This window comes from Sus scrofa, chromosome 10 (assembly GCF_054392235.1).
Source record: "Sus scrofa isolate SSC_HxYL_T2T_F1_AM1 chromosome 10, Sscrofa_HxYL_maternal_Yorkshire_Landrace_v2.0, whole genome shotgun sequence".
Lineage (NCBI taxonomy): Eukaryota > Metazoa > Chordata > Mammalia > Artiodactyla > Suidae > Sus > Sus scrofa.
In genome coordinates, this window is record NC_139392.1 from 68,103,977 (window position 1) to 68,116,493 (window position 12,517).

Consider the following 12,517-nt stretch of genomic DNA (forward strand, 5'->3'; position numbering starts at 1 on the left):
GATCCAGCATGGCTGCAAAGTGAGGTGTAGGTCACAGATGCAGCTTGGATCCAGTATTGCCATGGCTGTGTTGTAGGCCAGCAGCTGCAGCTCCAGTTCCACCTCTAGCTCAGGAACTTCCATATGCTGCAGGTGCAGCCATAAAATAAAAAAAAAAATAATGATGATGTATTCCAGTTGCCCACAAACTTTATTTAAAAGGGTCTTGAAATCACTGATTTACAAGTAGGTTTAGCACTTCCCTCCTGGTCATTTTGAAAGGTGCAAAGAAAACTTTCCTGGCAAGTCCCACATGGCCAGGTGAAAATTTAAAGTGACGCAGCTCAAGCCTGCGTAGATTCCTCATCAGCAGTGGAATCCATCGAAGGGCTCTGTCCTCTTAGGAGACAGGGATCACCCAAGGCTGGGAAGACCAGAAGGCTGGGAATACGGGATGAAGTCAGAACTGCCTTAACACTGGGCTGCCACTCTTAGGAGGCAGGTGATGGGAAGAGACTGCAGTTGTCCCTTCGGTGGCAAACCCAGTTTGTAGAAGCCCTGGACTTGACTGGGAAGTGATGTCTTTGGGTCTCAGACACTGCAGATTCTGCACCCACAGTGAAGTCACCATCCCCAGTGCTGCTCCGTGACCTGGTTCACTTTGGCCGGAGACAGTAAACTCTTTGAAGTTAAAATAAGCCCATCTATTTTTGGCTTTTGGAGATCGCAGGTTCTGTTGAGGTCAAGTGGTTTTTCTGTGGCCTCTGACAAGCTCTTGTCTTCATTTCTTCCAAAGTGTGGGCAGCACCTTTCAGTCACACCTCAAGGTGCCTTGAACCTGATCTTTCACACGTCTCAAGGTGCCTTGAAACAGGCCCCAGGCAGCAGAAGGGTGCTTAAGACATGGCCAGGGCTTGCTGTGTATCCCAGTGCAGCTCTGAAAAAGGAAGGACATGCATGCAACCCATGCAGGGGGATCTTGCTGCCCAGGCTGGATCTAGACTTGTTCCGGGCCCAAGTTCTGGAACCTTCCACCTTTCCCAACAAGGGAAAAGGGATGGATTTGCCATAACAAGGGAAAAGTGGTCAGGTCACCACTTCCTGCACAGTTTCTGAATGCATCAAAGGCACGAATTCATGGTTAGCAAGCACTTTACAGTTGGCCTCCTCAAGCTTTGGGGTGCAGTGGGCGGAACCCCATGCATTGCAGCCTGTAAAAGTGCTGAAAGGCAGGAAATGGAGATAGGACTCTATAAGTATAATCTCTTGCAAAAATCCGTGCCATCCAATAAAAATATGATGTGAGCCACATGAGTGATTATAGATGGTCATGTAACCATATCAAAAAAAAAAAAAAAGAAAAAAAAAGATGTGAAGAATGCCTTGTTTTTGTTTCTGCTAAAGGGTTTGTCCCAAAACAAACTTTTGGAACTCTAACTAACATCTCATTTGGGGTCCTATGTGGTAAGAAAATATTCTTTTGGTCCAGAAATAGATTTGGAGGATTAAGAGTCTTTCTTTCTCCAGGAAAAGATCAATGGTGTCTCAAGAGACTACATAACATCAGTTCCTTATTTTCCAAATTTATCTCCCCTCCCCTCCCCAAATCAGGATTGATGGTTTGGAGCTTAAGAGTGCTAATCATTTACCTTGCAGACCCTGTCATTTCTTAGGACAGATAGTTTCAGATAGTTTGCGTTCTTTTCTTGGTTCAGGCTAGGGAACTACTAACCTGACTTACACATTGTTGCTTTTGTTGCATAAATAATTAGTTCAAAAAGATGGTAAATCCAGTTGGTTTGTATATTTGGCCTGGCTTCTAGCACGGGGAATGTATGCACTTGAGCATGGTCTATGGACAGTTTCCTTCAGAGCAACTCATCCCATCCCAAGAATGAGAAAAATGAAATGAAGCAAAATTTGAAAAGAATTTTTTTTTTTTTCTTTTTAGGGCTGCACCCGCAGCATGTGGAGGTTCCCAAGCTAGGGGTCAAAACAGAGCTACAGCTGCCAGCCACAGCCACAAGCAACGCCAGATCTATGCCACATCTGTGACCTATACCACAGCTCATGGCAACTCCAGATCCTTAACCCACTGAGCAAAGCCAGGGATCGAACCTGCAACCTCATGGTTCCTAATCAGATTCATTTCTGCTGCACCACGATGGAAACTCCCAAAATGAAGCAAAATTTGAAAGAAAAGGGATGTGGCAGGGGTCTCTTGTTTCAGCTAAATTGTGGTTATGGTTTTTTCCCCCACCAAATCATTATTTAAAATTCCAACCCCATTTTGGCATATTCGATCAGTATTCAGGGAGAGACAGCAATTCCTGTGCCCTTTGGCCAAGAAACTCCAGTGTTTCAGACTTTTTCCAGGAAATGAGAACCCTTTATAGAGTTTGCTATTACAACCCCCGCCTCAGTGTCTGAGACATGGATTAGGGTCTGGCTGTGCTTCAGTCATAGGGTCAGTCAGTGAATCAAGCTCAGATCTGTGATGACCCCAGAACAAGTCCTTGAAAATTCTAGGAAGGTGACTTCTGCCACATTTGGGTTCAGATGACCTGCTGTCATTGAAATTCCAAATCACACTTTAAGAGAATGAGGTCAGAGTTCCCATTGTGGCTCAGCCTGTTAAGAACCTGACTTAGTATCCGTGAGGATTCAGGTTCGATCCCTGACCTCACAGAGTGGGTTAAGGATCCAGCGTTGCTGCAGGCTGCTGAGTAGGTCACAGATGCAGCTCGGATCTGGCATTGCTGTGGCTGTGGGGTAGGACAGCAGCTGCAGCTCTGATTTGACCCCTAGCCTGGGAACCTCCATATGCCGCAGGTGCAGCCCTAAAAAGAGAAACACACAAACAAAAATCACAAAAAAGAGAATGAAGTTAGTTGAAGGAATGAGGATAAGAGGACGAGAAAGGCAGCCTGTACCACCTCCAGATTCCAGATTAGCAGCCCGCCGACAGTGAATGCGTTTACTTGGTGCCACCCGCTTGTGTCGGCATGTGCATGCTTCTCCAGGGAACCCAGCCCAAAGTTCTTGAACTTGCTTGTGACACTGAAACTCCTGCTCTTTCGACCCCCTGCAATGTCTCCTATCTGTTTTAACCTGTAGGAAGAAGGAGGATTTACAGATGATAATGCCATTTCTAATCTGCTTTGGGTAAGCCTGACTCTCACATAGGTCTCTCCCTGCCACCTGTACCCTTCCTCCCGACAGTTCCCTTTGGTGACCCTCTCTGCTTGGTTTTTCTGACCCCGAGGCCAGAGACCACCTTGATCTAGAGTGGAGAGCTGTGCTGCGTCTTTAAATTTTGTTTCAATCGTAGAATGGAAAGAAGAAGAAGAAAAAAAAATTTGAAAGGCTTTCAGAAGATATTTTATGTTAAGTGTCAAAACTGTCCAGGAACCTCAGGGTCCCTTCTCTGTCACTGACTATTTTATGGAAATTGCAGTACTCTCACCCTTCACTCAGTTACTGCACCAGAGTGACTCAGGGGTATTTACTGTGCTTGTGTGGGGATTTCTGTTAGTGTTCTAAAAAAAAACTAAACAAATAGGAAGGACTCTTGGGGAGAGTGAAATTGCAATGAGTAAATTAACTTTCTGTTAGAGAAATCCTCATTTTTTTTTTTGGTCCCTCCCCTCCCCCACCCTGCTCTGATAAATCTTCTCTTTTCACCTCTAATCCTCTTGCTTTGCTCTATAGGAACCTGTATATGCTTCTACTTATTCTCCTGCTATACCTGCTGCCCATAAATACCTGTCTTTTGTTTCTATTAATCAGGTGAGGAAAAGCCTATGTGTATTAAAGCCTCATTGCAATTTCTGAGCGGCAGGGAGGAGCTGGTTTCATTTGGGGAAGTAACTGCATTTCTGTGTGCATGCGTGCATGTGTGTGTGTGTGTGTGTGTGTGTGTGTGTGTGTGTGTGTGTGTGTAATCACTTCGTCATGTCACGTCTGGCTCAGACCTCTAGAGTCAAGTTGATGACATTAATTCATCTCCTAATCATGAAACTGGTTGAAGAGGAAAGTTTCCCCTCTTATTTTTTTATTTTTTTGCCAAATGTAGTTTTTTATAATTTATTTTAATTATCTGTGGCTTTATATTTAAAAATAGATCTCTTATAGATTAGACATCTTTCTATTCATCCTTTTTTTCTCCCCAGTGATAATCCCCGCCTTTTATTTAGAGTGCATAGCTCATTTACATTTAATGTAATTTTGATACTATTATGTTTGTCTACCATATTGGTCAGGTTGAAGATGCCCCTTCTAGTCCTAGTTGAGTGTGTGTTTTTTTGGTTTTTTGGTTTTTTTGTATCTTGAATAGCTTTTGAAATTTTTCAAATGCTTTTTCTGCATCTATTGATGTAATCATGTGATTTTGTCCTTTATTGATGTAGTGCATTGCATTAATTGATTTTCATGTATTTAACCAACTTTGCATCCTGGGATACCACTTAGCCACAGTGTAAAATTATTTTTTATGTATTGTTAGATTGAATTTGCTAGTATTTTTTTTTTGAGGATTTTCACATAAGTATTCATAAGAGATATTGGCTTGTTGCTTTGTTTCGTTTGTTTTTCATATGATATCTTTGTATGGGTTTGAAATCAGGATAATACTTGCCTCATGGAATTATATTGGCCCACCTAGAATGGGTTTTCACCTCAGGTAAATACTCTTCTCATAGAAAGGAAGTGTTTTCTCCTCTTCTCTATTTTGGAAGAGTGTGTGAAGAATTTGTGTTTATTCTTCTTTGAATGTCTGTCTGAATTCACCAGTGGAGCCCTCTAGGTTTAGGCTCTTCTTTGTGTGTAGTTTTTTATTATTATTTATTCATCCTCTCTATTTGTTATAGATCTATGAAAGTTCTCCCTTCTAACTCCCAAGCTTTATAGCTTAAGTTGAGTCAGGTGCCCAAGAAGAACCCCAGGGTTGGTCCTTGCTCCCGCTCAGGAACCATATTATCTGCTGCCCTTGACAAAGTAGGAGGATATGGCAGAGGCACCCTGGAGTGTGGAAGGGACAGGGAGGGAGAGGTGATCCTGACGTGAGTGGGCTGCAGTGGCGCTGTTGGCATGGAAACCGCAGCTCTCCTTCCCCACCCTCCCCCTCATTGTACCCTATCTGAGCCCCCAACCAGAGGGCAGACCTAGCCTGGGCTGAGGAATATTGTTGGTACATGATACCTGATGATGTTTAAAGCTAAAAATATCAGTCATAGAATGAATTTATTCCCCTCGGCACATCCCTAGGATCAAAATAGCTAGAAAAAGTGGTTGCCTCCACTTTGCCCCCAGCCCAAGTTCTAGTTGCCCTCCAACCATGGGACCTGGCCAGTCATGTCCCTCTTAGAGCCTCTTGTCTCCTCATCAGCCCTGGGACCACAACTCTCAGGTGACCTCTAACTAGAAATATGTGACTATACGGTTCCTTTAGGACTAGTGGTGACAAAACAGGCTTTTGAGGGAGACACACAGCCAGAGGGAAGGGAATGGTGGGTCCTCATGGCTTCCTCTTGAATCTGCACAAGTGGAAACTCCCCATTTTTTCTCCTGAAGGCAACCTTTTCCCTCCCTCGCCTTGGCTCGTTTCCTCAAGTCAGGACTGTGGGTCTGTGAGAGCCCAGTCCCACACAGTCAGCCAGCGTCCACCCAGAGAAGAGCCTGAAATCTGGAACAAACTTGTTCTTTCATCACTAAGGGGGGAATGAGTTGTTTCTTCTAAATAAGTCACTATTAAAGAGAAAAGATGTACTATTGAAGTCTTTAAGTATAAATTTTAGGATCCAGCACTGCTGCAACTGTGATATAGGTGACACCTGTGGTAGGATTCAGTCCCTGGCCCAGGTGCAGCCAAAATATAATTTGTTATAATATACAAAAATATAAATATATTTATAAGTATTATATACTTATATAATACATTTATAGTCATGTATTTTATAAATATTTATATATAAGTAAATTTATACAAATAAGTTTATCTTTGTATATTATAAATATTTATGATATATAAATATTTTATATACTTATATGTAATACACATATGTGTATATAGTATACTTTTTTAGAGACCTTGGTTTTTATTTATTTTTTTGATGTTTAATTTTTTATTTTTTTATTACTCAAATGAATTTATCACATCTGTAGTTGTATAATGATCATCACAATCCAATTTCACAGGATTTCCATCCCACACCCCAAGAGGCTTTATGCTTTAGAGCAGTTTTAGGTTCACAACAAAATTGAGCAGAAAGTACAGCGATGTCCCAATTATATTCTGTCTCCCCACACACATAGCCTCCCCCACTGTCAGCATCTCCCACCAGATGGTATATTTGTTACAGTTCACAGGTCGTTAGCCCTCAGTGTCCATAGCTCATGTTTGGGTTCACTCTTGGTGTTGCACATTCTCTGGATTTTGACAGATATGTAGTGATTGTATCCATCTTTATAGTATCACAGAGTAGTTTCACTGCCCTAAAACCCTCTGTGCTCTGCCTCTTCAATCCCTCTCTCCCCTCTTCCTCCCTTGGCATCCTCTGATCTTTTTACCCTCTCCATAGTTTTGTCTTTTCCAGAATGTCATAAAGTTGGAAGCCTACAGTGTGTAGCCTTTTCAGATTGGCTTCTTTCACTTAGTCCTATGCATTTAAGGATATCCCATGCGTTTTCATGGCTTGTTAGCTCATTTCTTTTTACCGATGAATAGTAGTCCTGGTCTAGATGGACTAGTTTATCCATTTGTTTACTGAAGGTCATCTTGATTGCTTCCAAGTTTTAGCAATTAGGAATAAAGATGCTGTAAACATCCATTGCAGGCTTTTGTCTGGACATAAGTTGTCAGCTCATTTGGATAGAAAAGAGCATGATTGCTGGATCATATGGTAAGAGTTTCTTTAGTTTTTTTATAAGAAACTGCCAGACTGTCTTCCAAAGTGGCTGTACCGTCATACTGCATTCCCACCAGCAGTGGGACCTGTTGATCCACATCCTCGCCAGCATTTGGTGGTGTCAGTGTTTTGGATTTTGGCCATTCTAATAGGTATGTAGAAGTATCTTATTGTTGTTTTAATTTGCATTTTACTGATGACATTGGTTGTTTAGCATCTTTTCATTTGCTTATTTGTCATCAGCCTGTCTTCTTTGGTGAGTTGTCTGTTCAGATCTTTTGCCCATGTTTTAACTGGCTGTTTGTTTTCTTCTTGTTGAGTTTTAAGAGTCTATATATGTACGATAAATGATTTTAGATAGCAGTACTTTATTAGATATGCCTTTTGCAAATATTTTCTCCCAGTCTGTAGCTTGTCTTCTCATTCCATTGACAGTGTCTTTCACAGAGCAAATGTTTTTAATTTCAATGGACTCCAGTTTATCACTTATTCCTCTCATCTATTTTGCCTTTTATATTGAATCTAAAAAGTCATCACTGAACCCGGGGTCATCTCAAGTTTTTTCTATGTAATTGTCCACAAATTTTACAGTTTTGCATTTTACATTTAGGCCTATGAGCCATTTGGAATTAAATTTTGTGAAGGGTATAAAGTCTGCATCTAGATTCTTTTTATTTATTATTTACAGGTGGATGTCATTTCAGTGCCGTTTGCTGAAAAGACTATCTTTTCTCCACAGTATTGCTTTTGCTTCTTGCAGAGATTAGAAGAGTGTGTTTATGTGACTCTATTTCTAGGCTCTCTGTTCTGTTGATCTATTTGTTTCTTTTTTCCACTAGTACCACAATGTCTTGATAGTAATAATACTCTTATCATAGTTTCATAGTAATTCTTGGAGTTGGGAAGTGTCAGTCTTCTGCCTTGTTCTTTCTTTTCAATGTTAGGTTGGTTAATCCAGGTTTTGTGATCCTCCATATAAACTTGAGAGTCCGTTCATCAATTTCCACAAAATGACTAGCTGGAATTCAATTAGAATCACACCAAATTGATAGATCAAGTTCGAAGGAACTGACGTCTTGATAAGATTGTATCTTACCATCCATGAACATGGACTATCTCTCCAGATAGTTTTTAGTTCAAAGAAAAATAACAGGGGCAGTCTGTGTTTTTATCACTTCAAAATTAAAATAGCCTAAAAAATCCTATATTTTTACTTCTGGACAGTTTTTCCAGATAAACATTACATATCAGTGATGCCTACCTCCAGCGGTCCTGGTATCAATATGCAACAATGCAGGGGCCCAGAGAGAGAAACAGAACATTTAAACAGCTCACAAGTTCTGCCTAACTAAATGGACTATTTCTCTCTTGTCAGGTTTCAAGTTTTCTTCTTCCTCGCATCCTTTTATCCATTTATCCTTTACTCTCTCAAGTATAGATCCCATGAACATGGAGCAGAATGATGAGAAAGGGGAGGGGGGGTGAGAGAGAAATAGGGAGGGAGGGAAGGACAGAGGGAGAGGGAGAATGGAGGGAGAGAGAAAGAAGGCCCTGAAAGAGTTGGGAAGAAAGAGAAAGGTGTGTCTTAGGGATGGACAGACACTTGGCAAGACAGAGCTAGAAACTATGCAAAGGGTTAATATGCAAGAATGTTTTCAGGTTACCATCTTGTTACTGGCAGGTGTGCCTCAGTACACCTGAGAAATCCCAGTGCACACCTCACTAAGTGCTTCTGACACAGGGAGCAGTACACAAAAGAGCAGAACATGAATGATTAGGATTCGTGCAGACTGAAGGGTAAAATTCTTCTCAGCTGGAGAGCTTTAGAGATAGGACATTATTTAAATTTTGAAATTTGTATCCTGTTCACCTCCAGTGAAATGACATTCCAGGAAGATATCATAAAAGCATGTGTCAATTGAGAGAACTAAGGTACAGTGACACATCAGTACTTCTCAGTTTTCAAAAACGTTATCACCATTTTGAATCCTGTGTACCATTCAAGAAATCTAGCTTCACCACCTCACCAATGAGGTAGGGCTTCTACTCATATTCTGCCCCAACTCTCTTACTATTGCAGTCAATCCTAAATATCATCAGCTAAACCTGGATAAACCTGAAATATGGCACAACACTTACTATACTATGTATTACATCCTTATTTAAATAAGGAAATAGAAACTTAGAAGGGAAAAGCAAGACAAGATAATCACGAAGTTTTAAGCTAAAGAGAAAAAAGTGCATGAATAAAGATGTAGGTTCACGTTTCACATTTTGAATTCTAATATTTAATAGCAGTTTGTAATATACTTTATTAATTTCTGAAGTGAATAAATGTATTCTAGAGCCATTTAACATCAGATAAAAGGGATTAGGGGGCTCTAAACCAACCCTACAAAGTGAAATTTAAGGTGAAATTACTAAAGAAGCCAAAACTTTTATGTTTAATATTATCATTTAGAAGTGGGTGAAAAGCATATTCATTAACATCTGGCAAAATTATTAGAAGCTTTAGGAGTTCCCATCGTGGCACAAAGGAAAGGAATCCGACTAGGAGCCGTGAAGTTGTGGGTTTGATCCCTGGCCTTGCTCAGTGGGTTAAGGATTTGGCACTGCCGTGAGCTGTGCTGTAGGTTGCAGATGTGGCTCGGATCCTGCGTTGCTGTGGCTGTGGTTGTAGGCAGGCAGCTGTAGCTCTTGATTCCACCTCTAGCCTGGGAACCTCCATATGCCTTGGGTGCAACCCTAAAAAAGCAAGCAAACAAAGCAAAAATATTAGAAGTTTTAAATCCCGGATCATCCCCAGATGCACATCCATCACCATCTCCCAGAAGCTGCAAGAGAATCTGAGTGCATTAGGAAATGGAATTCTTGATCTGGGGCTACCATTTTTCTGAGTCATTAACCACAGCGCCCACTACACCTAGGGCTTTGAGATATGTCCCTGTGTCCATTGAACTGGTGACATCTGGGTCTTCGGAGAATTGGTACTTCATACATTGTGTTTTTTTGGTTTTGTTTTTAACTATTTTAAGGCAAGTGCCATATTGATTTGATTAAAATTCACTCCTAAAACTTCATTTCAAAGAAGACTTAATCTCTTTTTTGGAGTTCTGGTGAGGTTTTTTTTCCTGGTAAGTCTACCTCATAGTTTATAAGGGTATGTGATTCAGAGAGTGTTTGGAATTAGAGTTATCTCACCAATCACAAGCTAGAGAATTAAGGAAAAGGGTTTTTTTTTTAATTTTGTTGATAATTTTTTATTTTAATAAAATTTAAAACAAAATTTTTTACAGGAAAATCATCCAAGTAGGCAGGACACTCTCATATACCCTTTACCAGATCCACCAGTTGTTGGCATTTTTTTTCCTTCCCTGACCCCTCTTAGCCCTCAATCCCCCACTTCCTGCTTCACCCTTTTCTCCTAGATAGATAGATAGATAGATAAGATAGATGATTGATAGATAAGATAGATGGTAGTAGGTAGGTAGGTAGATCGATAAGATAGATGATAGATAAGGTAGATGATTGATAAATAAGATAGGTAGGTAGGTAGATAAGATAGATAAGACGAACCACTTCCTGGATCTGAGACCACCGTCTACTCACTGTGTCCTCATGTAGTTCAGAGGCCAGGGCCTCTTTGACAAGGGCTCTAATCCCAAAGGCCCCACCTCCCTGGTATATCCCATTAGGAATTACATCACAACATGGGAGTTTTTGGGGGGACACCAACGTGTAGCCTGTCTCCCCACAATATGATGAACAAGGGGAGGAAATTTATCAGTGATACATTGTTTATCTAATCCACAGTTCATATCCCAGTTGTATTAATTCCCCCCCAATAATGTTCTTTTTAGCCCCTTACCCCCATCCCATCTAGAATCTGAGCCATATATTATCGTTGTCATGTCTCTTGAGAAAAAGGTTTTTTCACCTAATTTAAATTACCAAGAATCTCAAAATCAGTTCTGGCAGTGATTTCTCCGTAAAAGAAATACACTTGGTGATGAAGAAGAGATCCTTGTTCATGGCTTAGACTGAATCTCAGCCATGTAGACGTACCTTACTCCCAATCTTTATAACACGGTCAGTTATAAAGCAGCTTTCCCTGCTTTATAACTGACCGTGTTCCTCGTGTGGTGATGTGGATAAAGTTTCTAGACTTGACCATGTTCTTTGCGAGCATGGTAGATGAAGATCCCTAGTCAACCAAGTTTAACTAGATACCTAAAATAGACGAACCATAAAACCTGTGGAGAGAAGACAGTCTCTCTTTTTGTTTCTTTTTACAAAGTATCATTTTGACTGTGTGACTGGGTCACTTTGCTGTGCAGCAGAAATTAACAAAACAGTGTAAATCAACAAGGCTTTAATAAAAAATTTTAAAAACAAAGTACATTTTGAGCTTCCAGTGTTAAAAACAGATGAGCGGAGAGCGATGCACGTTTTCACCTAAGTCCCAATACTGTTGGTGGTGATGACTAATCCAAGCTGGAAATCAGGAAGCCAAGCCTATTTCAGATAGAAGAGTTCTGGACATTGGAGGGGAGGGGACGATGTAGGACCCCACGTTCCTTGTTTTTCAGCTCAAGGGATGCGCCACGCTAAAGTGTCTCTCTCTCTCTGATTTCCTCTCCCTTGTTCTCCTTGGTACCCTCAGCGGGTCACAGAAAGTCGAGAGAGTCAGATGACCATCGAAGAGAGAAAGCACCTCATCACCGGGAGAGAAGACGCCTGGAAAGCCAGGGGCAAAGGGGCTGCCAACGATTCCACCCAGTTTACCGTGGCTGGCAGGATGGTGAAACGAGGTGAGCGCGCGTGCGTCTGTGTGTGTGTGTGTGTGTGTGTGTGTGCGTGCGTGTGTACCTGTGTGCTCACTCCCGCATCCTCGGGGCAGAGGGTGGCTCAGTGTGAAACATCAAGCTATGCTCCTTTGTAGTTTTCTCTCTGAAGCTGTGCATATGTTTTCCAGGTAGGTTTTGTGAGACAGTCTTACTGAAAACCTTTTCCAAATGAAATCATACCATTTGCAGCAACACAGATGGACCTAGAGATGCTCACATGACATGAAGTCAGAAAAAGACAAACACCGTATCATATCACTTACATGTGGAAACTAAAATTGAAAAATAAAATAGGACACAAAATGAACATATCAATGAAACAGAAACAGACTCACAGACGGAAAGAACAGACCTGTGGGTCCAAGGGGGAGGAGTGGGGGGGGAGGGAGGGAAGGACTGGGAGTTTGGGATCGGCAGATGCAAACTCCTATATATAGGATGGATAAATAACAAGGTCCTACTGTATAGCTACAGGGAACTCTATTCAGTATCTTGTGATAAACCATAATGGAAAAGAATAAGAATAATTTAATATATATAATTAAATCACTTTTCAGAAATTAACACAACATTGTAAATCGGCTGTACCTCAGTAACATAAAACATAATTTAAAAAATCTTACAACATTATCGGAGTTCCCGTCGTGGTTCAGTGGTTAATGAATCCGACTATGAACCATGAGGTTGCGGGTTCGATCCCTGGCCTTGCTCAGTGGGTTAAGGATCCGGTGTTGCCGTGAGCTGTGGTGTAGGTCGCAGATGCGGCTCGGATCCCACATTGCTGTG

At 41.2% G+C, this 12,517-nt stretch overlaps 1 protein-coding gene across 50 annotated transcripts in view; it reads left to right on the forward strand.

Moving 5' to 3' along the window:
* SVIL (supervillin) overlaps positions 1-12,517 on the forward strand; it is a 285,309-nt gene that overhangs the window by 227,492 nt on the left and 45,300 nt on the right. For 21 of the 50 annotated variants that reach the window (XM_021064753.2, XM_084980007.1, XM_084980011.1 and 18 more), the window contains 3 exons: positions 3,097-3,144; positions 3,691-3,768; positions 11,548-11,695. In XM_021064753.2, the coding sequence (XP_020920412.1) occupies positions 3,097-3,144; positions 3,691-3,768; positions 11,548-11,695 (274 nt within the window). The remainder of the gene's footprint in view (positions 1-3,096; positions 3,145-3,690; positions 3,769-11,547; positions 11,696-12,517) is intronic. The other 29 variants (XM_084980005.1, XM_084980014.1, XM_084980020.1 and 26 more) reach the window with 2 other exon arrangements.